Source organism: Rattus rattus, chromosome 17, assembly GCF_011064425.1.
Source record: "Rattus rattus isolate New Zealand chromosome 17, Rrattus_CSIRO_v1, whole genome shotgun sequence".
In the NCBI taxonomy this organism is placed as follows: Eukaryota; Metazoa; Chordata; class Mammalia; order Rodentia; family Muridae; genus Rattus; species Rattus rattus.
The window spans coordinates 18117749-18144976 of NC_046170.1; the positions used below are offsets into that span (position 1 = coordinate 18117749).

At 40.5% G+C, this 27228-nt stretch overlaps 1 protein-coding gene across 3 annotated transcripts in view; it reads right to left on the bottom strand.

Moving 5' to 3' along the window:
* Positions 1-2587: 2587 nt before the first annotated feature.
* Positions 2588-27228, bottom strand: part of Inpp4b (inositol polyphosphate-4-phosphatase type II B) — a 339582-nt gene continuing 314941 nt past the window's right edge. For 2 of the 3 annotated variants that reach the window (XM_032887880.1, XM_032887878.1), the window contains one exon: positions 4679-4899. In XM_032887880.1, the coding sequence (XP_032743771.1) occupies positions 4725-4899 (175 nt within the window). In that variant the 3' untranslated portion in view covers positions 4679-4724. Of the gene's footprint in view, positions 3504-4678; positions 4900-27228 lie in introns of those variants that run through there. The other variant, XM_032887879.1, reaches the window with a different exon arrangement.

The window sequence follows — 27228 nt, forward strand, 5'->3', positions numbered from 1 at the left end:
ATACCAATATTGTGTTCCTAAATGTGGCGTCCAATGGTTCATGATTGCATATTATCAATATAGCCCTTGAATAATGCAGCCCCACCAGAGCTAACGACATTTAGAAATGAGATAGATACCAAAGTCTGGTTTGAAAAAAGCCAGGAAGTTATAAGATTGGATTTTCATCTTTACTTTTAACAAATTCATTTCATGATATGGCTGATTATGGTCGCGTGGAGCAGGCAGTTTTCACAATTCCAGAAAACTCGACATCAACCTCTCATGAGTCAGCCACCGCAGGGATGCCTGGGAGGAAGTCTCCTGGCACCGCAGGGATGCCTGGGAGGAAGTCTCCTGGCACCGCAGGGATGCCTGGGAGGAAGCCTCCTGGCACGGCCTCTTTACAGAGGGAAGGATCTGACTACGAAAAAAAAAATCAAGTTTTCCCTTTTTACCATTCTGAGTCCTATTTTTCTAAAAACCACTTAATGTGTGAAAAGCAGGGGGCATGGGCTGTATCACCCAGTCAGGATTGGCTTTCAAGGTGGCACTGTTTGTCAGAAGCAATAGTATCATGAGTGCTTAGTGGCCATAGGAAGTACTGCCATGACTGGGCAAGGGGCCGATTTTAATGAATTTATCAGCTACATCCTATAGTTATCATGGCCCTTCTGGGTTTCCAGACTGACCAAAACGTTAGCATTTAGAAGATGTTTTAATCAGTGTGTGGGTAAAGCTCAAGGCAATATTTAGGAAGAGAAGTAGAGGTGGAAATTCAGTACGCTGCTGCTACAAATGTATCAAATGTATCAGATGCATCAAATGTACACTTAGTTGTCCTGAGGACACATGCACACTCTAGACCTTTGGGTAATAGTCCTGAGTGTGTCCTCCTTATTTGCTTTTGATAGATCTCTCTGGTGGCTTTGTAAAGAGTTAAACCAGAACTGACACCTGCATTTGATAAGAGGAAAAACATATTTTTTGAGAAACGAAACAAAACAAAACAAAAGCCCCACTCCATTGTTTGGATATGTCATTTTCCTGAGAAATTGTTTGACTCTCCACCATCTCCCCAGATATGCCTGCTGGTACAGTTCTCAAATGAAAGCATGTTTGAGACAGTGTGAAGACAGCTGATGGAGCCGCGTGACGGCAGCCATATTTATGCAGGGGACATTGTTAAAAGGTTTCATTTAATGTTTGGTTCTGAAAGTCTCGGTACAGATGAGTTATGATGTGGTTGCTTGAGTGCACTGAGATAAGAGCTGTCACACTTAAGAAATAGAAATTTTCTTGTTAAAATCCTCTGTGGAAAGGCTGTACAGATGTACAATTCCCATAGGAAATGGTGCTGCTGTCAATGAATAAAACTTCATTTCTGTGGATTATGGAGGTCGATCTCTGATATTTCTACATAAGCATTTATTGACAAAGAAAGAATATCCTATGAAATGTCAGGCAAAACTGGAAAATTCTGATATTGGCTTTCCAGTTAATAAATATTTACCATATTTGAATCAAGATGATTAATTTATAAAAATATATAAGCATAAACCACTGTTTATAAAATATTTGTAACCAAAAAATTGTACAAGACATCCTCGACTGCATATCACTACTTAAGATACAAAGAAAACTTCAGGGGTTCAGGGATAAAAACCAAACTTCTTAGTTCATCACTCTTTCTATCTTATACTCAAAACAGTAACAAAAATAACCAAGTCCTACCAGCTCGATTAAAAACAGAATAATTAAAACCATTACATTAAATTACTAAAATGGAGAATAGGTCTGAGAACACTAAGATTAGTTTTCCATATAGAAATTCATTTTTAAAGGCTATACATAGTTTGGTAACAGCCACAGGTTATTAGTTTTACAACTAATTCCACTGTGAGAAACCTCCGAGCGTTATCTTCTATTTTCAGTCTCTTGGAAACCTCAACATGGTCTACTTGAAAACCCTGTACAGGGAGGGAGCATTTTAGGCAAGTCACTATCATATTATCCATGAAGACATACAATATGGCCCCATGAATGAAGTCACAGCAGAGAGGTATCAGTGTTAAGAAGTCTCCATCATGCTCTGAAGCGATGTGTGCTTTGAGAAAGGGAAGAATATTCTTTTTCATATCACTTTATTCTGAGTGTTAATTTCAGTGATAAATTCTAATATTCCCATTTGGCTCTCCTCTGTCAATTTTCATACATAGCTAGTGTAGCAATCTGGAGAAGAAGGACGCTGTAGATTGGGAGGTTTAAAGAGCAAGATGTTAAGGGTGGCCGAGATTGCCATTCTGCAGTCAAGTGCACTGCCTTGATCCACTCACTTCTTTTGCATGGGAGTCTTCTGCAATGTGGTCTCCAAGGAAACGACTAACTTGGAATATTAGTAATTTTACATCTGGTGTTATTTTACTGTAAGGACAAATATGAGATCCAGAGTAACTGACAGGTACTGTGTTATTTTATTACTGTTTGTGGCTTCACACATGTTACAGGGTTCTCCACTTCACATATATTGACCTATGACAGACTGCAAACTCACACACATAAGAGGACTCCCAGGGAACATCTCATAGAACTGTCTCTGCCTGAACTGTCTCTGCCTCTCACTTCCATGAATTTTTCTGAATGATTTTCAAGCTGGTGGAGATTGTCCTTTGGGTCATCAACAGGTACGACCTTTACATTTCCTTGCAACTTTAGTACCTTGAAGAGTTTTCCCAGTATTCATTAAAGACTCTACACTGCTGTGTCTAGGTGAGTTACCCAACTCACATCAGAGTTTTATGAAGAACCATGGTTTTGTGTTGCAGCTCCTGACTCACATCACACTTTCATCTACCGGCTTAGAAAGTAGAATCGCATCTAAACTGTACAAAGATTTGTACAAACATATATGCAAACCATGTGAGTAATCAAGGACATGGCTTCCCATCACATAATTGCACTTACTACATGCATATTTTATAAAAGCCATAAGCTGGGCTGTTAGGTTGTCTGAAGTCAAGACTTCAAAGTGGCATTATATAAACTCACACTCTTACTTGCTTACGTGGAGTGTGGCATTCTCCATGTTACCTCTGGCACCATGGAAGCAACCTTGTTTCCTCAGGACACATTTTATTTAAATACTCTACCAATGGAATTACACTTTCTCAACTAACCTCAACCAGCAAGGTCTGTTAACGCAAAACAGGAAAGATCGACCGGGCCCAGAAGTGCTGGTAAGGCTTTCTGTGTAATGTATTGGTCTTGACGTGAGTAACACCCATGAGCACCTCGCCCCGCAAACTCATAACAATAAAAAATAAAAACGACAGAGGTGGAGATCTTCAAAGCTCAATGTATTTGTGTTCCTGTTGTGTCTCCATTGGTAAACTCAGGTGTCAGCTTTTCCGTAAGTGCCTTCGGGAGGTCGGTAGCACTTGGGAAAAGCCATCAGCTGTAGCATGTTGAAAGCATATCTCCTGCATTTGATATTCTTCAGTACATTTTCTATGCGGCATCCTTCTCTGGGGAGAGGGGAAGAAAGTACAACTTCATGAAACACGGAATAAATAAATATGCTTTATTTGTTCAGTGCAGAGTTGCAGCAACAGTCCAAGTAAAAATAACAAAGATTCAACTCTACATTTCTTTTTCCACAAGTGATGATACATCTTACAAAATTAAATCCTAGGCCAGGCCCAATACCATTATTGCCTTCGGAAAGATATGATTAAGTTTCTTAACAGATATTTAACTTTTAATAAACTCTTTAAATATAATTTGCTCCACAATACAACTTTACTTTAATTTCATAAATATATCTGCCTTTGTATAGCTTTTCCACAAATTAACTATCTGTTCCTTAAAACACATTAAAATCTACATGTAGCCCTAAGGATGCAGTTCTAGGAATAAGGCATTTAATTTATTAAGTCTGGCCCTATAGATTTTTTTTAAAGGAAGTTCCATCCCTATTTTACCTCACTGTTTTAGCTATGCAGTGCAGAGAGGAGATGGCTTTCTGAAGAGCCTGTCCCCTCTACCACAGTACAAAAGTCACAGGTGCTAAAAATGGCGCATCAAGACACAAATGAGACCTTGTTAAAAAGAATAGAAAAGTAGTCTGAAAGCCAAATCAACCCAAACAATAGTTACAAACAGGTTAATTTAATTACAAAACAGAAATAGCCATCCTTTTCATAAAGTCACTTGACAGAGAAGGTTAAACACATGAATGGGTAAGGGATGATTAGGAACAGAGTAAGAAAGCAGACACATTTCTATTAGCTGATGGCAACTCTGTTAATATTAGCACAGTGGAAAGAAAGTCTGCAACCACCACTTCCCGAGTGTCTAGGGGGTTTAACCGCTGCACAATGTCCGACCTAATTTCTTTAGTGAATGACCCGGGATGAGGAGGTTCAGAACTTCAAGCTTGCAGGATTCTATTCTTTGTCTTACTCCAAAGACAGCAAGTTAAAAACTTGTCTTTAGCTATTTAATGGCGGGAAAGCACTTTTCCATAAACAAAAGAGCAAAAGAATCCACTCAATGCATAGTACCTTTTTTTGCCTTTTAGGTTTTAGGGAAAAACAAAATCAAGAACAAAACAAAACCACAATTCAAACATTTCTTCTAATTTTTTTAAAATTCTGTGAATCTGAAAATGTAGAAATCTTACAACATTGTCCCCAGAATTAAAGTCCATTGTTGCTTGTAGAAAAGCAAGGAACACAGCATAAAACTTATTGGTATTTGGCTAAGAGTAATGCAAGACTTAAAATGAGCCACACAACTAGCAGATGTGAGCTGACAAGAAGCAGGGCGACAGGGTAGAAGTGTCGAGAAGTTGGCTTGTTATCGCTTAGGCAGCCTGTCTCAGGATCATCCGACTCACTCAAGGCCCCCTGGGTTTGTCTGCTGTTAAACAGGGAGGAATAGAGGAGAGAAGAAAATAGAAGAGCATTTGCAGAGCTTCGTATGGAATCTGAATCGAAAACACACACATTATCTCATGCAGTACGTCCACATCAGAAGGGTTTATGCTAAGTAGCCCTGGGGGCCTTTGTGCCTTTCTTCTTTGGACTACTCGGACAAACATTTTTAAAGACGATGCTCCGTTTGCGTTTCGAAGGGGAAAAAAACCCACTATGGTGACACTTACAGAGAAGCTCATGCTACATGCAGAAGGAAAAACTGGGTGGCCATAATGCTACCTGTACACAGGACTGCATGAATGAAATCAAGTGAGCAGACAGCGCATATAAGATGGTTTGATAAATGCATCTTTGGGACACAAGAGTACAAGGACATAAAGCACAGGACTGGGGAGACAAGTGATGTGACAGACACAGCAAACATACCTTCTCCTGGGATTCTACCTGGGTAATGGACTTAAAGTGGTTAAGCCATTCATTTCTTGACACGCTTTTGTCCTTTGAAAGGAATGGAACCCTCTGCATGCCATCATAGCCAGCCCTATTATTAACTTAACAAAGTTTGCCTTCAGCTCATCTTATTTAGAGGGCCAAATCTATTCCTATGAACACCTAATTCTGAAAACAGAGGCATACTGCAATTAGACTTCAGAAAACAAAATACTTATTTTCTGAGATCATGTATGCCATGTGTAAGAGAAAAATAATTTACTTAAAGATTTTGCTTAAAGACAGACAAATCTATGACAGATCTAAAATTCATAATCAAAATCTCAATGGCAGTCAATGGGAAGGAGGTAGTTCCATTTCTATTAGCATCTCCAGTTTTAGGTCATTTGTAGGTTAATATGCTATGGAAATGGACTACTTCTGTTTCTAAGAATACATTCCCTGAAAATTTTGTATATTGATTTTTGACCAGATTCTGACAATACTAGCAATTATATTTGGATAAATTATCATCTCACAGAATAATGGGAGTTAATATGAAACACTGGCTCAATGGTACAGACTGTTCTCCCTGTTTATTAAGACTTAAGCATTATAACCAGTGACAAACCTGACTATCTGTAAAACAAGATTTATTGAACAAAATGGAGGTAAGGGTGGACTGGCAAAATATATTCTCACACTTACAAATAATTATATTACTTGTTCCACTTTCTCCTAAATGCCTAGTGGACTAGATATTTTTATGCAGTTGTTTTAACTTTAAAGGAATTTTATTTTGTTTGTATGTTTTTACTGCTTTTGTATATGTCTATCTTGTGCCTATCTGTTGGCTGTGGGTACCAGAAAAAAAGTTGGGTCTCCTAGGAATTGGAGTTATGAAGAGTAGTAGAACTCTACCATGTGGGTTCTGGGAAATGAATCCAGACTCTTAACCTTGGAGTCAACTCTCTAGGCCCAATTTTACTTTTTAATGTTCGTATCTTTGCTTGCATTTATGTACATGCATCTGGGGCCAACCTGGCGCTCATGGCAAACTAAACCAAACTGTAGCTACAGGTGGCTGTAAGGAATCCCATCAGCACCAGGAACAGAAACCACGTGTCCTGCAAGAACAGCAAGTGCTTTTTTTATAGATTAATTTTTCAAATATGAAACCACTAAAATTATATTATTTATCCCTTTCCTTTCTTCCAGCCAACCTGTCCCATGCACTTTCCCTTTGCTCTCTCTTAAGCTTTTGGTATCTTTTACTTTAACGGTTGTTATACACACATATTGTGTGTGTGTGTGTGTGTGTGTGTGTGTGTGTGTGTGTGTGTGTGTGTGAACTACAGGCAACTAAGTTATTCTGAGAATACCAGGAAGTCTTCCACAGAGAAGAACATACCAAATAGATCTACTGTGGGTGGTCAGCCCTGAAGTCACACACATACAGCGAGTACCCTAAACTGCTATGTTGTTGAGGTCTGAACCAAGTCAAGGCGTTCTCAGAGACCCTGATGAAAGGACAAAAACAATCAAAGGAGAAAAAACCTAGGTGTCCTTGCTTAGAAGCAGACTCCAGTCAGGAGCTGGAGCTGGAGTCTCAGAAATGTTAAAGTTTTTCTTGTTAACTTGGCTTTTTCCCCTAAAGAGACTGGAGTTATCAGTCCCAAGGCCACCATGTGATATGTCTGTAATTCTTTGGAAATAGGCTCTGTTCCCTTCCCTTCATGCAACCTTGCTTGATTGGCCTCCTGTTGACTTTGTCCTATTGTATAAGACGTTTTGCTAATTCTGCCCCATTTCCTCTCTGGAAATAGTATGCAAGATGTTGTACTTCTTAATACATTTGCTTGGTAAGACAGCTTGAGCGAGACCTCCCAGACCCAAACTTCCTCCTCTTATTCCCAAAGTTCCTTATCTTCGAGTTTCCTGGTCCTCTCTCTAGGAAGAATAACCTGCTGGTACAGTTCAAATTCAAACAAGCACACAGGAGTACAGGAGAAAGAGTACGGACACAATATACAGATACGTAAGAGCTGTCAGCCCTCGGGAAGAGCCCGGAGTCCTGGCGCCAAACAAGGGATAGCAAAATTCTTAGGAGCACTTTTTTCTTAGACCAATGGTTCTCAACCTGTGGGTCATGACTCCTCTCACATGAGTCTCCTAAGACCACTGGGAAACATAGATGTTTACATTAATATTCATAAGGGTGGCCAATTACAGTTATAAAGTAGCAACAAACTTCCACAACATGAGGAAGGGGATTGCAACATGAGGGAGGTTGAGAATGGCTGTTCCCCATGTTTCCTTTGCCACTGTATTCTCTCTCCTTTTTTTTTGTAATGTATTACTAAAGCACTTAGAGAAGATATTTCATTTCACTCTAAAACTTGGCACTTGTTTCCCTGAAGAAGGTCTTATAAGTTTAAAGTCATGGGGATGTGTAGGTAGAAGTTTAAATTCTGGTCCAAAGTAAAAACCATCCTATGGGCAATAACCAATTCCAGACACCATTAATGGTACTATGCAGAAGATCCACTGCCAAACATTAGATGGAGCTCCTGCAGTCTTGTGGAAGTGTTTGGGAAGGACTGAGGAACAGGGAGGAGATAGGGACTCAACATGAAGACCAACATAATCAACTAACCTGGATTGTTGGGGGCTCCCAGATACTTAACCACCAACCAGGGTGAGCATGGGCTGGGCCTAGCCCCACCACACACACATACGTAGCAGATGTGCAGTTCGGTCTTCATGCAGGTTTTCCAACAACTGAAGTGAGGGCTGTCTGTTAAACTGTTGTCTGTCTGTGGAATATGCTTCCCTAACTGAGCCGCCTTGTCTGGCCTCAGTGGGAAGGATCAGTCTAGTCCTGTAGTGTCTTGATCTGCCCGGGTAGGGTAATACCCGATTGGGTAAAAGGTAAAAGGCTCAGAAGATGAGAAAGCGAGAAAGAGGGTCATTTCTTGAATTTCTTTCCCTTCATGATGCCTCAGCAGAGGACAACGTTTCTCATTTGGATCAAACGGTTTTAAAACCACCCAGAATGGCTCTGTCTCATTTAACATAGCCAAGATGCTTCCTCTTTATCATAAAGGGTTAAAGATCTCCTGTTAATTACTTCCACCCTTCATTTGTGGGAGCTGGTGGAGCCGGAGCTCCCTGATATTTTCGACAAAATGGCCTCCCATTACAGCGGGGGATTTTACTGAGGAGCGATGGGGGAGGAGCTGCACAGAGGCCCAGGAGGGGGAAACTAGGAATGGCCTACTCAGCAGAAGAGCGCCAGGTTCCTCAGCAATGTGGGCCGTCCCTGGTTCCCAGGAGACCTGTCTCCCAGGTTTGAGGAATGAGAAGAAGCCAGTCCCCAGCAGGGAGGGTGGTGCAAAACCTCCTGAGAGGGAAAGGCAGAGACAGGTCTGACAACTCTACAGTGGCAAAATATCTAGGACACTTCTCCCCTGCAAGTGTATTTGCTGTTTTCACGGCATAGGGTTTCTCACATCAGAGGTGGATGCGTTAAGGCTAAACATGCACCGTATTAAAGCAGAGCATCCTCTGGCGCCCAGTCGTCCTATGCTCTTTCTCTTTGAGCAGGGAAGCTGACTCTGAAGTATGGGATTTGACCTTCCCCCTTCAGATTCAAGCATGTTTTTTCTCTGTATGTCCTTAACCCCTTTTCTGGGTCAGACCAGCCTGCTGACAGGAAAACCGAGAAGAAACAATCTGATAGAGAAATACAAAAATAAAAGCGGGACCTGAGCTGGTACCATTCCTTAGGGAGACTCGAAAATGTAATTCTTTCTCCTTCCCTCCTTTCTTCTTCATTTCTTAGAAAACAAAACAAACAAACAAAAAGACAAAAATCTCCAAGATAACAAACAAACAAAAAACAAACCCCACTGTCCCTCACAACTACCTCTGTGATCAGCTTCCTTGAACTAAAAGGATGCCGTGTTATGGTTTTAGTGTTTTGTTTTAATTTTGATAGTTTTACATGCTATTATACTAATGATAATAGGCATCAAAACCATAAAGCTGCTGCCACGAAAAAAATCCAGGTGGGCTTTGCTGGGTCTTCATCTTCTTAAGAGATGTTTGTTCCAATAAGGTCTTCCAAGCCAATTTTATATAAGTACAGGGACTGGGGAGGGAGCTGTCTATATAACTATAAAGTCACATGGTATTAAATGATAAAAACTGTCATAAAGATATTTTATTTATAAAAACTATTTTAATAAATGAAGATTTATTTATAATGATATATATGTTTATAAAACAGGATACTAAAATACTTTTTAAGTTATAAATGTCCTAATAAGGTCTTCAGGCATATGGAGGCTAAGATTTAAAGATAATGTGTATGATAGTGAAGTTTATAAGCTCTAAGATCAACAGTTACAAAACTGGCTATAATGCATGTAAAATCAAGGTATATTTTAAAATAACTGGCTATTAAAATATTACATGCTAGTTAAATATATCAGACTGGTATATGACCTTATGGGTATTTCTCATGTGAGGTTCTACACGGCACTCTTAGACAGAATGATCCACCATTCTTCTTTGTCATTGGTGGGTCTCATACATCCTTCTGTCTGGGTGACATGTATGACCTATGACTTTGGAATCCAGGAGAAGTCTAAAGTACAGTTTCTCAGACATTGTCAGTTCATTTAATCGCTTGGGTTTTCCAGGATCTAATAATCCAGGTTACCCTATTTGATTGATGTTTCACGGTATGTAGTGGGAATCTGGTACCCTGATTACAGGATGATATTCCCCTTAGGGACGTGCTTCATGATTCAAAAGAAATCTGTTCCTCTTAGTAGGTGAACTGAGGTGCTGGTCGACTTGTCCTGGAGACATCCACCTGGTCTGAATGAAGATAACCTCTTAAGATTTACTCATTGGCTACATCCTCTTATAATGGCTCCAGGAGTGGGGGAGGGGCTCAACTGGACCTTTAGCTGTTAGTCCCAGCCCTGAATAGTGTGATCATCTAAGAGACTTTCAGGGAAAAAGAATGACTATAACAAGGATGTGCTTTTACATCTGAACTCCTGGATGTTTACTTGCCTCATATATTACTGAATGGGAATTCCTATATTTCAGAAAATGAGAGACACTTCTAAATTACCTTATCAATTGTTCCTTTACTAATTATGTAAATTTCCCTTCTAAGCTACCCAAAAAATTATTGTACATGTTATGGGAATCTAGGCCCTTCTTCCATCAATATCCACTTACTATTACAGTTGAGGTACTTATGTTAACAAGCCATTTGATGACATTAGGAGACATCTGTGAGTTCAGAGAACTTCGGAGTCTTTTAAATGTTCAGGCACCATAATTCACCTGGCCTCAAGAAATAAAAAAGGGAGCTTTGAGACCTGGACGATGGGTTTCTCAGGAGCCTTAATGAAAGGACAAAAAGAACCTAGTTCTATGTCCTTGCTCAAGAGACTGGGCAAGGCCAGTCTGGAGCTGAAGGTGGGGCTTCAAAGCAGTTATGCTTTGTCCTGGGAACTTGGCTTTTCTCTTTAAAGAGACTGGAGTTGTCAGTCCCAAGGCTGTTAGGCATTCAGTCTGTAATGCCCTGGACTTACCCCGTGCTCACTTCATGCAACTTTGCTGGATTAGCCTCCTGCTGACTTTGTGTCCTTGTATAAGATATTTTCTGAACTATGTCCCCTACCCCCAATCCCCAGAAAGAGTATATAAAATGCTGTACTCCTTAAGTTTGCTTGGCACAGACAAAACTTAAACAAGACCTCCTGACCCTATGCTGTATCTTCTTTGTCTCCTACCTCCTTCTCTTCTGTCCTCCTGAACCCTGAAGAATGATATAATTTATCCAGGTCACAATCTCTCCAGCCCCAAGGTACAGTCATTTTTAAGATCTCAGTACCTTGAATGTGTCTGTGATAAGGCACCTTGCATCATGCCATTATTATTATTATTATTATTATTATTATTATTATTATTATTATTTATTTATTTATTTATTTATTTATTTATTTATTTTGGCTTTGAATTCCTTACATTGCTGGTGAATCTCAGAGAATCTTGAGTTGGTCAAAGGAAAACAGAATAACATCTGCCCTTAAAGCACCGGGTGATAAAGTATCAGAGAAAGAGCAGTGTGAGCATACATGGGATTAGAAAAGTGCCCCTGGAAGTCTCATGATAGAAGGTAGGGGAAGGAGTCCTGTGAGTGTCATGGTAACGTTTCTGCTGAGGCGAAGCATTGCCCACAAGCTTCATTTCAGGTTGCGTACAAACGGGAACAAGAGAATGCTAGCACAACCGTATTTGAATTGACTGTATCTAAAGGCAGAAAAGGAGAGGTGGTCCAAGGAGTGGATGGACAGACAAATGGAAAGGAAGACTCCACAGTTGTGTACTCCATGCCCACATCATAGACTGACAGCAGACATGACCTCACTTTGAGAGTTCCTAGCAGGTTCCTTCAGAGCAATCAGCCTTGCAAGGAAGCACATATTCAGTGGTGGTTTTAGAATCTGAACACCTGTGTCAAGATCTGTTCTTCATGTATCATTTGGGTGCTCTTGGGAAAATTAGTCAACGTAGCATGTCTCAATTTCCTTGTCTTTAAATTAGAGGCAACCTAGAGCATAGAACTGCCGTGAATTTGTACATTTGTACATTTGTACATTTGTACATTTGTACATCAATGCATGTTAGAAAAGAGGAAGCATATCACAAGCATACAATAATAGTTGCTATGGTCATCACCTGTATATCAGAAAAAATATGCAGCTTGGTAATATAGTTCAAACATTTTTTACTAGGAGTGATGCATACCCCCAAAGGCCTGAAATCCAGTAGATCCTGAAGTGAGTATGTTCATAGGGTCTTACTGTGGACCAGAGGACCCACGAAAGCTGCCTTATTTCCCCTAGATATTTATGTATACATGAGTACAGTGCCCGGGCAAACAACAGCCATAATTATTCAAAATGGATCACATAGTGTCACATAGCAGTGCTTCAAATGCTGTCAGAATTAGGGTCTGTGTGAAAAGAACTGTTGAAAATAATTGACCTACCCCAGAGATGGGGTAATTCTAGGGATTCAGAAAAGGTACTTTTTAAGGAACTTCATCCTATCCACGTTCACCATGTAGAGGACTCAGTCAGAGACTGTGTGCAGGCAGATGGGGCAAAGGAACAAGGGGCCAGCAGGCTCTAAGATCCTTTCCAGATGTATAAAGAGAGGCCCTGAAATAACAATTGATCTTTCTAATGCCAGCTATTTTTCTCTTTGGGCTGTATATACTTCATCAAATAATATTACTCCCTTGCAAACTCTTCATACCCACATAAATTATAGAGTTCTTGAAAACATTAAGTAATATGACACATGAAAGATACTAAGTGTAGTACCAGGCATAATCTAAGGCTAACTAAATAGTAGCTCTTGATATTGTAATTATTACAAACACCATCCTTACATCATGTATCTCTGACCTGTCCAATTTTAATGGGAAGGCTATCTTTGCAACTTCGTTAATGTTATACTTCTCCAACATTTTCTTAAAAGAATAGAGTGGCCTATTGAAATAATCTCCCTCCCTCCTTCCTTCCTTCTTTCCTCCCTTTCTTCCTTCCTTCCCTCCCTTTCTTCTTTTCTCCCCTCTTCCTTTCATGCTCCTCCTTTTCACCCCTACCATCACCAACACCACTGCTACCACCACCACCATCATCATCTATCAATCATCTAGGTTCAAATATTAGCTAGAATTTATGTGTGTGCAATGCAGAAGTGCCCTCTTTCCTAGTAGGATGATCCTGTAAATAGGAACTGCTTAAGGAATAGAGCACTCAGACTGATAGGGAAAACAAGGAAAACTAAGGGTGAGAAAATGTTTGAAAATGATGCCGCTCACTCCAAGTTAGAGTGCTAATTTCTATCCAGTTGCACTTTTAATCCCTGCCACTCAAAGAACACACTTCCTATTTTACAGTCTCAATGCTGAATGTGCTTTCCACGTCAACTTTGGAAAGTCAAAGGATTTTGTTTTCGGAAGGGCAATTTTAGAATCAAATTAATTTGTTGCTTATTAACTTCTATCTCTGGAGATTAAAGTAACGCATTAAACTTGCCTCCCATATAATCAGCACATAACTCAGTTAGAATTCGAAATAGCCTGACCACGAAGCTGCTTAATGTGTGAAGCTAGTGATGTGTCCAGAGCTGACAGGTGGGCTCAGGACTGCCCTCTTTACTCCTGCCAAGAACAGCAAAGACATTTCTTTCACCAATGGACTTTTACGGTCTCTGCCTGTGAGGACTGTAAAGGATACTCTCCGTAGTACTATTAGCAATTGCTTCCCCAGAGATTATGAGAAGTAACTGGAGACCACCTTTCGAGGCACCCTGACAATTCAGTGTCATTAGTGTTATTTAGCAGTGACTGTGGATCACCATGAAAGCAAATCTCAGTGGAGTTCCCAGCAGAAATGCAACATGATGAGACATTTAAGGGCAGTCACTGAAAATGAAGGATAAAAGTGATGTTCAAATACCTGTCAAAACAATCACTTAGAATAGGAATGAGTGAAAGACGTGTCTCGTTTTTAAACACATTGCTGCCTGTAAGTGCAGGTGGCAAAACAAACAAAACCCAGTATTCATGACTTTATAATATTTGCTTGTTTTCCTTTGTTGACAGTGTGAATGTGGGGGTCTTAAGTCACTCACCATGGGTATGCGCTCAGTCTTCCAGAACTCTGCACTGAAAACTAGGATGCCTCACTTGCCTAGTCAGGTACTCATTCATTAATCGTTTGGTTACTTTGTATTTTATGTATCTAACTGTTATAGTACTTCGAGCTCCTCAAGGGAAAATCATAAATTAAAACTAATTAAAAAAAAAACAACTTTTCTTCTCCCCAGTAACCTGAGACCATTATGTTTAATCTCTCACTTTAAGTTTGAAGCTGTGGAAATACCATCCTGCCTTTCAACCCATTCTTTCAAAGTCAATATCTTAAAGAGCTTTATTTGACCCAATACTCACTTATACAGTAATATTTATAGAGAGCTGTGTTTAAGCCCTCCCCCAGCTTTTGAATTATATTAGAGTTTAGATTGTCATACCAGTATTAAATGAATGTGAAGCATACTGGTACCCATGAGAGCTTTGGAAACGCTCCGAGCAATCAGAGAACTGAATACCCTCACATTTAAAAGGACTTTAAAAGAAATCTTTATGTTGAATCAAAACACTCAATATCAGAGGAAATAAAGACTTCCCTTCCCTTTTATAAGGCATGTAAATGGAAGCGTTTTTAGAACATAATTTCTCTGGTCCATGTTTTCCTTATGGCATAGGCTAAGGAGAAGAGGGATGTTTGTTTTTCTTTTTTGCTTTTATCGAGTTAGCTCAAGATCCACGAGACTACGTGACTCCGTACAGAACCAACAAGGGTGCTAGACCTGCACCTTCACCACACATAGATAGACTTGGTGACAAATGACCTTCCGACAGTTTCAAACTTCTGGGTTATAGCTAGAATACTAAAAGAAGACCTGCAAAACTGTGTAACAACTGTGCACATATTTAAATAAACATGCAAACTTCTTAAATGGTATTAAGGATGGAGTCCTTTCTATTGGTCTCGAGGTAAGGGCAGCCTTTGTGGCTGGTTGCAGGGTCATCAGCCTAAACTGTCTTCTAGTTAATTCCAGACTTGAGTTTAGAATATGGTATTAGCACATGAACTCTAGGAACAGCCTAGTTCTAGGGTTGGAGAGAGGATCAGTGCTTAAGGGCACTTGTTGCTCTTACAGAGGACCTGCGTCAGATTATCAGCACCCGTGTTAGATGGCTCGAAATCACCTGCAGTTCTAACTCTAGGAGATCCGTTATACTGTTTTAATCTATGTAGGCACCTGTGTGTGTGTGTGTGTGTGTGTGTGTGCATGTGTGTGTGCATGCATATATGTGTGTGTATATTTGCAGGCATGTATGTTTGCAGGAATGTATGTGTGTGTATGTATGCACATGTGTGTTTGTGTGTGTATGTGTGCGTGTTTGTGTGTGTGTGTGTGCATGTGCATGTGTGTGTGCATGCATATATGTGTGTGTATGTTTGCAGGCATGTATGTGTGTGCATGTATGCACATGCGAGTTTATGTGTGTATGTGTGCGTGTGCGTGTGTGCGTGTGTGTGTGTGTGTGTGTGTGCAGGCACATGCGCAGATGACTTCACAAAAATGAATAAACATGAAAGTAATATTTTTTTAAGTATTCAAAGAAAGAGACTAGGAAGATATGTCACTGTTACAGAAGGCCAAGTCATGGACTGGTTCATTCATAAACATAAGCATAGACAAATTTGGTTCCAGAGAGTGAGTAAGCATGAACATAAAGCCCTCAGAGAACATGTCAGTCTTGTTCGAGGGGCGCTGTGTAGATTCCTGGGCATCAATTTCTGTGGAGAGGATCGCTGTAAGAGGATACCACTGTAAACAGCCCAGGGGAATGTAAGTGGGTTTAGAACCATTCCCTAGCAGAGGATAGGGGTGACCTTTAAGCTAGGATGCTCCATTGGCTTGGAAAAGAATGTCTGTGACTTAGTAGAGATGACAAATATTGGGCAGGGTACCTGGAATTCTTGGGATGCTGAGGAAGCATGTGAGGCATAGAAACATGTCTGCAGCTAATGCCACCACCAGAGAACTGCCTTCCCTTCTAGAAGCTTTGTTCATTCCTTACAGCGACTGAAATGGAAATTAGATTTATTTTCATGAACTTTCAACAGCTCCAAATCAGGGTCACACAGGTAGAGGTTTGGAGCCCCACCTCTTCACTGAATAAGCCACATTCCTTTCAGGAAAGGAATGGAGTCCCTTTAAGCTTAAGTTTCCTGTGAGCGCCCAGATGCAGACAAATGCAGTATCACCCGGGCTACATTTTCTCCCCTTCAAGCAGGTAACAGTTCACCAAGACGTAGTAGGTAAAAGCACTACTCAAGAATTCCATCAGGTTGAACGTCTGCTGGGTCTCTAATGAAGTTCTTGTCATTCTGATCTATTTTGGACTCAAATTTGAGAACTAAAGCAATGTAAAACTGACCTATTAGCTAAAATTAATTTAATTTTCCCTGACAATACTTTTTGTTTTCAGTTTTAAATTTTTTTTTTCATAAAATACCTAGAAAGGAAAAATATCCCCTTGGGGTGGCAAGCATGAGTGGTATATTTTCAGGTGGTGTACACAGATTGCTTTCAAAAGGAAGGACATGCGTGTGGAAGTGTCATTCCCAAGCAGAGAGCAAGAGAAGCCATATATCTGGTCTAAGCTTTCTTGTCCCTATAAAAGGAACGGAGTGATCGAGAGATAACGAGTTTTAAGTAGAATTCCTTTCATCAGACTTTTAGCAGAGAGCTAGTTTGGGTCTTTGAGTTTTAGAAAGGAGACTATTTGGATGAGGTCCAGAAAGAAATATTACAAATGAGTGAAGCATCAAGGAGAATCATTGTGGAGAATAAATTAATAGTTTTGTGTGTATAAAAAGCCAATGGGTAATGTGCGGGGTATTTTTTAGCATACGCAAGGCACGGTGAAATGAATTTGATGTATCCATTTGAGGTTTGCCCTGTAGTTTTCCTTCTTCCTCATGTTCTTTGAGGCTAGAATTTAAAGCCCGTGCCCCAGGAATGTTCAGAGGCATTGAAAGTATAGGCTTGCCTGAGCTAAACAGATTTGACTTCTTTCATGACAGAGAAACTGTGAAGTGTCCGTAGTGAAGGGCAGTGCATAGTAACAGGATGTGTGGAGGCTGAGGTAGAAATAGAAGAAACAGGAGAATAGAACGGAGTGGGGAGGGGTCGATGGAGGACAAGGGGTGCACACACAGCAGTGTCTTGGCAGAGAAGACAGGTGCCAGGGGGATTTTGTGTAACTAACTGGTAATGAAGTGCCACCAGGGGTAGGCTGGGGAATGTGGAATGCCCTGGGCACAGCCATGTTCTTAAAGACGCATATGTAAAGTCTGACTTGGATGCATTGAGGTGAGATGACGATACTTGGTGGAGGTAGATTAAAAGAAAAGGGAGGGCAAGGCTGACCTCGGATGCAGACAGAGACAAGCTCCAGTGCCAGCCAAAACCCATGGCAGGACCAGAGTGCCAAACCAGAGACTGGACTCTAGGCAGAGATGAACTGAAATGATCATGCTGTGTATTTATAAGATGTTAAAGAAACATGGGCCTGGGAGATAGTTCAACAGTAAAAGCTACTTGCTGCACAAGGATGATGGCAGATCCCTGGCAATCTCATAAGCACCTGGCGTGGCTTCTGTGCCCATTACCTCAGTCCTCCGTGAGGGTGGGGCAGACACAGGGAGGGCTGCTGAGGCCCTTGGAAATTGCAGCTTTCTATGCCATGCAGTGAGCCAGGCAACTGAAATTCTGTGACTTTCATTAGTACATGTGGATATATGCATCTGCATACAAGCATGCACACACACCACATACACATAGCACACACATATACATGCAATGAAACAAACCCCTAAATACATCACATCTTCTACACATCAGTGAGCAAATCAATAAGACAGTTCTTCAAATAATGGGTACATACATAGAGATATACATTATCTCGTACTTAGGTAATTTGATTTTCTTCGTAAAGATACTCGGACAACATGGCTAATTGTTTCAAAGTAACAGGTCTAAAAGGGGTCATTAAACACTGCTAAAATATTTTCAAATGTCAACCATCCTGCTTTCGCCCTTTAATCCATAACCTTCCGAAGTTTATGGTGAGATACTCTTTATTCAGATGGAATTAATGGTCAGGCCCTGAGGCTGCTTTTCTCTTGGAAAACCTTGGGAGAGGGTGGTGGATCTTGGCTCTCCCTGTGCCTCATTTTCCTTGTAAAGCCGGAAGCCCAGCTGGGTAGCAGCCGCACTTTAGCTCTGTCCTGAAACTCCTAAGAAACCAGATGCCCATGCTCGCCTTTAGCCTCTAGCCTGCTTTATTCTCTGCCACCAGGGATGTGAGGCAGATATTGGTAACAAGGCACAGTTCATATAGAGGTGTAGGCAGGAAAAGCATGAAAGAAAATAGCACGGCTCCTTATTATCTAACTCTATTAAGTCTCAACTTCTCCCCTTTAGAACGAGAACAGTCATATTTCCCACAGGATTGCTGTGAGAATTACACAAACACACACAGTACTTCCACAGTAGTAAAAATGAGTAAATAAAGCAATTTTAAAGTTACCTTCTGTTTCCTTCCCTTAGGTACTCGCGTGTTTGTGGTTGTGTGTGTAAATGAACCATGTCCTGCCAAGATGTAGCCTGCTTAGCTTTTTATGTCCTTCTCTCATGCATGGCTGTTGAAGCGTTAAGGATGTGGGATGACATTCTTACCTGTTCATTATCTATGAGTCAGGGTCTCACTTTATATTCAAGACTGGTCAATAACTCATTACATGGTCCAGGGTGGTCTTGAACTTGCATTAGTCCTTCATGCCTGGCTTCCCAACTGCTGGCATGGGCCAGTACACTCAGTTTCTCCTTTCTCTAGTTCAAAACCTTCCCTGGGGCGCAGGGCTGAGGTTGTGTGCACAACTGGATAATGAGGTCCTTGTTCTTTGATGCTAATGAATCTTAAAGTTGTCTTTCTAGCTGCCACTTCCGAATTATGTTGTTACGTCCAGTTAGATGTTGAACTAGCATCACAAGACCATAAGGTTAACACGGTTTCGTGCCAACTGCTTGGCTCACACGATACCTTCCTCCTCAAGAAGGGCACTATGATTTGAACGTAGAATGACCCCAAGGGGCTATTGTGTTTACACATTTGGTGTGTGGCTAGCAGCACTGATTTGGAAGATTCTAGAACTGTTAAGAAGTGGGGACTTGCTGGAGGAAGTGTGTTACTGTGGGAGGTTTTGAGGTTTTTACAGCTTGGCCTCTTCCTGTTCATCTCTCCCTGACTCCTTCTGCCTCATGAGGATGGAGGTGAACGAACATCAGAAAATAACCCACCCATAGCAGAATAGTAGTAAATCCTAAGTGGAGGTAGTGGTACATTTTCTATTCTCCTCTTTGCCCTTTTGTAATGACACTGAAGCAGATAATCACCCCAGGGTCCAACTGAGCCATCACTTATGTCACTTGAAACAATGTGCCACAACAATGCTGGAAATGGCCCTGCTGTTTGCCAAACAGATGGCCATCAGGAAGAGTAAAAATACCACCCGGAGCCAATTGTAGTAATTGCCTGAAGTTAACTTTTCTGATTAAAATAAGAAGTGTTGCAGCAGCTTCATTCTAGAATTAGCTGGAGAATTCTAAGGGCACGGCTTATTCTCTCCCTATCCATTTCCTTAGTGTTCTGTTGCACATCATTCAGAAGGCCCATTCAGGATTGACTGTTATGCTCACTTCAGTAAGACAGACTCACAAGCTCAGAGAGGAGCACTCCCCCGCACCCAACACTTCACTTCTGTTTAGATTCCTTCTAAATTGCTTAAAACCTTCCTTCCACTCAAATTGGTGGCACTAATAGAGACTCTTGCCGGTCCTCTTGGCCCAGCCTCTGGGATTTCATCGGAGGCTCAGAGCTCTAAAGGGATGAATGCTGGCTCATTAGCGGGATAAGGGGCACAGGGCTGAGGCTGTGTGCACAACTGGATTGATGAGGCTCTAGCTTTTAACACACAAAACCCTGCTCTCATGGTCCATCTTTACCAAGTGCTCACTAACTCCTCAGCCTTTATATACCATGGGGACTCATGAGCCACTCTCGCTGAGATGCCACTCACTCCCTAGGTCTTTTACACACTGTGGGGCTCGTCATGTCCTATTCTTAATGGAACTCCACAGGTTTACACACCATTGATATACATGCTCTCTCTCTCTCTCTCTCTCTCTCTCTCTCTCTCTCTCTCTCTCTCTCTCTCTCTCTCCTGAAATGCTCCCAATCACTAGGAAGACTGGATGCCTTACATATGACTGAACACCTCGCTTTTTTCCTCAACAATCCTCATGACACAAGGCAGGCATTCCCTTTCTTAGGTAATGATGAGTCCATCAGTGTGACTGCTTCAGTACTAAATCACCAGGGTGAGAAATCAAAGATGCAAAGGGAAGGTGGATCTGAGCAAAGGATTCAAGCAAAAGAAAGTGGTATAGTCTGGATTTCCTGGTTGTGAGAAACACCATGACTGACCCGAGGAGGAAAGGGCGCCACACCAATCGTTCATCCAGAAAATGCCCCCCTCCCATTGCCATGCTCAAGGCCATTCTGATGGAGACAACTCAATTTAGGTTTCCTCTTCTCAGGTGACTCTATAGTTTTCAATTTTGAAAAAAAAAAAAAAAAAAAAACAACCCAGCACAGGTTAGACCTGTTATATGGTTGAGAATGTATAGGCTATATTATATCAAAATTGATTATATCCAGAGAGAAGACAGGCTATGATTATCTTTATTAATGTGTGCATGCATCTCAAGTTCAGAGACAGTAAAATGAATCAAGTAAAGTATGAGGATTAATATACTTCAGTCTTTACCTAAATGCTTGGTTTATAAATCAGACCCCTCTGGAACAGTGAAATCAATAGAGAATTTTAGATTGCAACAGTATTTGAGATTGCATCGGTAAATGTATAGGTGCATGCAAAATTCTGATGGAGGCCTAGAAGATGACGTAGAAGAGATAAAAGCAACAATGGAATGAATGAATGAATGAGCAGCACTTGAGAGTGGCAGGATGTCAGTCCTTGTCTAAAATGTGCATGTGCTGGGTGTATGATAGATGTCTACTAATATATTTCTGTTTGTAAAGTTGAGTCTACCAATGGGCAGAAATCCATTTCATGGGCAAATTTAAAGACGGTGATTTACAAAGAACTCTAAAAGACAAAGTATTAAGAAAAATAAAGAACACTTCAGAAACCATGCATCACTCCTCCAAACCACAAATCAGTTATCTAAAGGCCTGTGGCTTATTCTATGGGCGGTCCCATGGATGTTAGGAACTGATTTCATGCCATTTTGTCAAATGGCTTATAACTGCTGAGTTCCAGAATCATAGGAGCTACCTAAAATACTTCCTTTCCTTTTCCTTTACTAGAAAAAACAATCAAGTAGTTAAAGAAAATACCGCTGAAAGGAAGTTGATGATAAAACTCTGGAGAATTGATTTTGTAAAGTGAGATTGCAAAGTCAGTGTAGCAGTGATTCCTGACCACTCTTACTTAGAGATAGGAAGCTAAAATTCTACTTCCTTGTGCCTCAAATGGCTGCATTCTAATAGATGAATAGGTGTTATTTCAGCAGAAGACATGTTTGTTTCCTCCATTACCTAAAAGCATTTCCCACTACAGAAAGAGTAACAAAAGAACAATAAGTGATTAAAATAAAGATTTGCATTTTTAGCCTGGAAGTTTTGATAGTTCTAGAAATATTGGGAGAGTCTTCTTCCTAATGGAAATCAGCAAGCACAGCACAAGGTTTTTCTGGTATAAAATTATGCTTACATTCTAGAGGGCCAGAAAATTCTAGGGTGGAATCTGGATTTCCCATTTGTTATTTGTGTTGTCTGGAAAGACTGCATATTTTTGCTTTATGTTAAGATAGTCTTATTGAAAGATGGATGATAAATATATCATTATACGTGGGTTAATGTGAAAACTAGATATGAGTGTGAAGATTCACACACACACACACTCACACACACACACACACACACACACATACACATCTCCAAATCAATCAGTCTTATTATATATCTTGTCTACCTGAGGGTATGCATATTCTTATACATACATGATACATACATGTATTAGTATAGAACATCTGGGGTACATAAAGTTATTGAGAATCTGTAGCTGCAATTACTGTAACTATTGCTATAAATATTGCTAATTATTTATTGAATAGTGAAATAATCAGCAAACTATTCCTGTTAATTAATTAATACATTTTGGGGAGAATATAGCCTGTAAATTAGAATAATCTCTGTGTATTGTTTATCCTTCCTAGTAGTGCACTCACAGTAAGAACGCTTATTACCCATTACTATGGTAGCCTTCAGATTTCCATACATAAATAATTCATATTGCATTGCCTTCTCTAAATACTCTTTAAATTTTCAAGTCCAAATTTGATTGGACATTGTAAAGCTTGTGTTTAGTCATTCCTTTTTATTTAGTTCTCAGGTTTGGACCTAAGGCCTCATGAATGCTAGGAACAAACTCCTTCCCTGTGCTATTTCTCTGGCACAGACTTTGGCTCTTTTGAACAATAGCAAAAAAGACCTAATTAAAATTACTTTCTTCTTCTAGAGCTTCATATGGTCTGTGAGTTGTATCTTGGATATTCTGAGCTTTTGGGCTAATACCCACTTATCAGTGAGTGCATACTATGTATGTTCTGGGTTACCTTACTCAGGATGGTATTTTCTAGTTCCATCCATTTGCCTAAGAAGTTCATGAAGTCATTGTTTTTATAGCTGAGTAGTACTCCATTGTGTAGATGTACCACATTTTCTGTATCCATTCCTCTGTTGAAGGGCATCTGGGTTCTTTCCAGCTTCTGGCTATTATAAATAAGGCTGCTATGAACATAGTGGAGCATGTGTCCTTGTTATATGTTGGAGTATCTTTTGGGTATAAACCCAGGAGTAGTATAGCTGGGTCCTTGGGTAGTACTATGTCCAATTTTCGGAGGAACAGCAAGACCAAAGTGTGGATGCTTCAGTCCTACTTAGAAGGGGGAACAAAATAGTCATGGGAGGTAGAGGTAGGGACTTGGGACAGAGAGAGGATGGGGAGGGGGAAGGGAGGACAGGATCAGGTATGGGAGGATACAAGAGAAGGAAATTAAACAGAGGTGTGCAGCAATGGGGGATGGGGAACTGGGTGGATAGCCATCAGAAAGTCCCAGATACTAGGAAAGTAAGAGGCTCCCAGGACCCAGTGGGGATGAAATACCCAACAAAGGGGAGAGAGAACTTGTAGAGACCATATCCAGAGCTTAGGCATGGTCCGTGATGGAGGGATGGGACCACCCACCCATCTCAAAATTGCTCCTGTCTAAAGGAAATACAGACACAAAGAGTGGAGCAAAGACTGAAGGAAAGGCCATCCAGAGACTGCCCCACTGTGGATCCATCCTGTATACAGCTATCAAACCCAGACACTATTGCTAATGCCAAGAAGTGCTTGCTGACAAGAGCCTGATATGGATGTCTCCTGGGAGGCTCTGCCAGAGCCTGATCAGTACAGATGCAGATGCTTGCAGCCAACCATTGGACTGGCATGGAGACCCCAGTGGAGGAATTAGGGGACTAAACAACCAACCAAAGAGAATACATGACGGGACCCATGGCTCCAGCTGCAAATGTAGCAGAGGATGGCCTTATCTGGCCTCAGTGGGAAGGGAGGCTCTCGGTCCTGTGAAGACTTGATGGCCCAGCATAGGGGAATGCTAGGGTGGTGAGGTGGGAATGGATTGGTGGGTGGGGGAGTACCCTCTCAGAAGCAGGGAGAGGGGAGTGTGGGATAGGAGGTTTGAGGAGGGGAAATCAGAAAGGAAGATAACATTTGAAATGTAAATATATAAAATAAACAATAAAAATGAAAAATACTACTTGCTTTTACTCTGATACAGATTATAGTGCTAATATTTCCTATTCTGCATCTCACAGAGACACTGAATCAGTCTTATCATTTACTTTGCCTACCTGAAGTAATCATTGAGTTCTGAAAATATTTACCTGTAATACTTTTAATCATAAATTATTAATAAGTATTGAATTTCTCAAATATTTATATCTTTAATAATTGTGAGCATTTAATCCCTTTAATTTAGATAATGATAATTGGAAACTGGATGCAGAATAAATTACTAACATGCATAATTTAAAATGAAAAATATTGTTGCTCCTTTCTTACTAACTTAGTTTATTTATTCCCCAGGAAATACTTATTGAAAATTAATTTACACAGAAAGTATTACCTGATTACATGCTCTCCCATGTTGATAAATATACACTACAGCTATTGCATGCAGATGCAAGATACATATTTATAAAGTATGGGAGAGTTTTACAATAGAGGATGCATTGGCATATTTCTTGTAATGCACACACACGTATACACACACACAAACACACACACACATATATATATATACACACACACAAACACACACACACATATATACACACACACACAAACGCACACACACACGTATATATACACACATACAAACACAAACACACACATATACACACACAAACACACACACATATATACACACACACATATATATGCACACACACATATATATACATACACACACATATATAAACACACACACACACACACGTATATATTTCATATCCTAGCCTAAATTTAGGCTTGAATTGCCTGTTGTGTTAAGCTGGTATTTCTACGTTGCATCTTACAGGTGTATAGAGCTGGGTTCACAGTAGTGTAATTCTGTGTGGTTGAGTTTTCCCATGATTTTAATGCATAAGTAAGTGTATTAAGAATGTTGGAGGCTAACAGCGCAGTACTTCATGGACTTAGGTGGGCTTTGTTATGTAATTACCTTGTATTTAATTGATGTACATTTTGGCTTGAAACCTATTACCACTAATATAAGCCCAGTGGGGCCTTTGTGCCCTTGGGGGGCTGCCTCCAGGATTCCCACTGTAGTTACCTGTTTTGAAGGGTGCTTAAGCCCTATATCCAAAGTGTTTGTAATATACTACACATCCTCAATACACTTCGTAGATTTCTTACACTAAACAAGTAATTTGGGAATACTTAGTGAATGGTTGCCTCTGATTAAAAATGACAAGAACCATAAGTCTGAATTTATTTACTGTAGACATTTTTTTTAAGAGTCATGTGCAAGGAATGTGAGGCTTTGTTTGGGAGGGACAGCAAAGGACACAGTGGATTCTGTGAGAGTCCAGTCAGCTGTGCTTAAGGAATCTTGGGTGGATCAGACACGTTTTGAGACACATATCCAAACAATGAATATAATGATGGCTTCTAGAAGGTGGTTAAGAGAGGAAACTAGGAGGAGGCTGATAAGCTGGAACAAAGCTAGTGACTAGAGGTAGACATGTTCTTATTAGGAGCAAGCATCTGTGTCCTTTACTCCTGTAGTTGTGTTGTGATCCGTATTCTTTACACACTAGTGATAATGCAGGTATTTGCATGGGAAATTGTGTAGAGCGGTTGGTGTTGATTGTTCCATTGGTGATTGCTACATTCTCAGGTAGAGAAGAATTAAAATTGCATTTGAACTTATGGTTTAGCCTCACAGAACACATACTAGAGTATTTAAGAATTTACCTGAATCCTCCAAATAATTGTTAAGAATAACCTTCACCTAGAAAACCGGGATGCTATGTAATCACAATGTAATGATGATCAGTTACTATCTGAATATTATTTTAAAATCAGAAGTGCAGGCCTTAATTCATATGGCATTTCCCATTTAATATGTGTTTTAGCATTATAAAGAATCAAAAACATTTTTTAACTACTCCAGGCTTTCTTATTCCAGCTTGAGTTTTGAATTATAAAAGTCAAACAGAGCCTCAATACATTTACCTCTACAATTTCTATTTCAGCATCTCAATAATAAAAATAAAAGGAGGCATCTTCCTAAAGCTTAAGTGGTGACAGAATCTTTTGATTTAGGATTTGCTTCTGTTTTTTACGTGTGTGTCTCTGTGTGTGTGCACACACACACACAGACACACACACATGTACACATATACACATGAATGTAGTGGCCTCACAGTCCCAAAGAGGGTGTCAGATCTCTCGGAGCCAAGGTTACAGTTAGATATGAGTGGTCCTATGTGGGTGGTAGAAACTTTGGCCTCTACGACAGCAGCCTGTGCTCTTAACCTATAAACCATGTCTCTAGTCTCAGTGATAGAAAACATGTAGGGACTGGAGGATATGCTCTGCTTCTCAGAGATATGTAATAGTCTCATGCAATTCCTTTGGATGGTCATTAGTGACATTTAATATATTATTTTCGAAACTTCTGATACAAGTATCCTCTGTCGTGCAGAAAAACTAAATGCAAACCTGGCTGGCTGTCCAGCCCTCAGTGTAATAGTACGGCCTTCATAACTCCTGGTTTATTATCTAATTCTGAAGGGCTGAATGCCTTCTGAGCCACATCTGGAAAGAGCACCGCTGTGTCTGAGCACTTTCCTATGCACGAACGAGATCAGCACAGCTGGAAGACAAAGTTCATCACACCCTCATTTCATGTTCTAGCTAGAAACTAAACATAAACTGATCTGGAAATGGGTTTCGCTATCCATATTGTGTAGTTTAGGGGAAAATGTGTCATGGTGATGGGAAGAGCACTTGCTTTTGAGACTGAGAACAGTTTGTGGCAGTGCACACATATACACAATAATCTAAAAACGTGATCATCCCCTATTTACATATCTTTCCTCGAAGGCTGCACCAGCCATAGAATCGGCCTGAGTTAGTGGGGCTCTGCAGCCCTCACGTTAGTTCTAACCTCCTATTACAGTAGGTGATGTGATTATCTGAGGTGGATAGAGAAGGATTCATACATTGTATCTAAACAGCTCTACTGACAGTGACACCATGGGCAGTGAGCAATTGGAGACGAGATGACAGCATGCACAAAGCTCACTTCACTTCCACTCTGGACCTGCGTGTCCACAGTCACGACTATCTGCTGTTGCTTTAATGGCACTCATTTTAAGTAGCAATCAGCTAAAGATGGCCTAAGGGTAGACAAAGTGTGTGTGTGTGTGTGTGTGTGTGTGTGTGTGTGTGTGTGTGTGTGTATGCTGTATTAACTG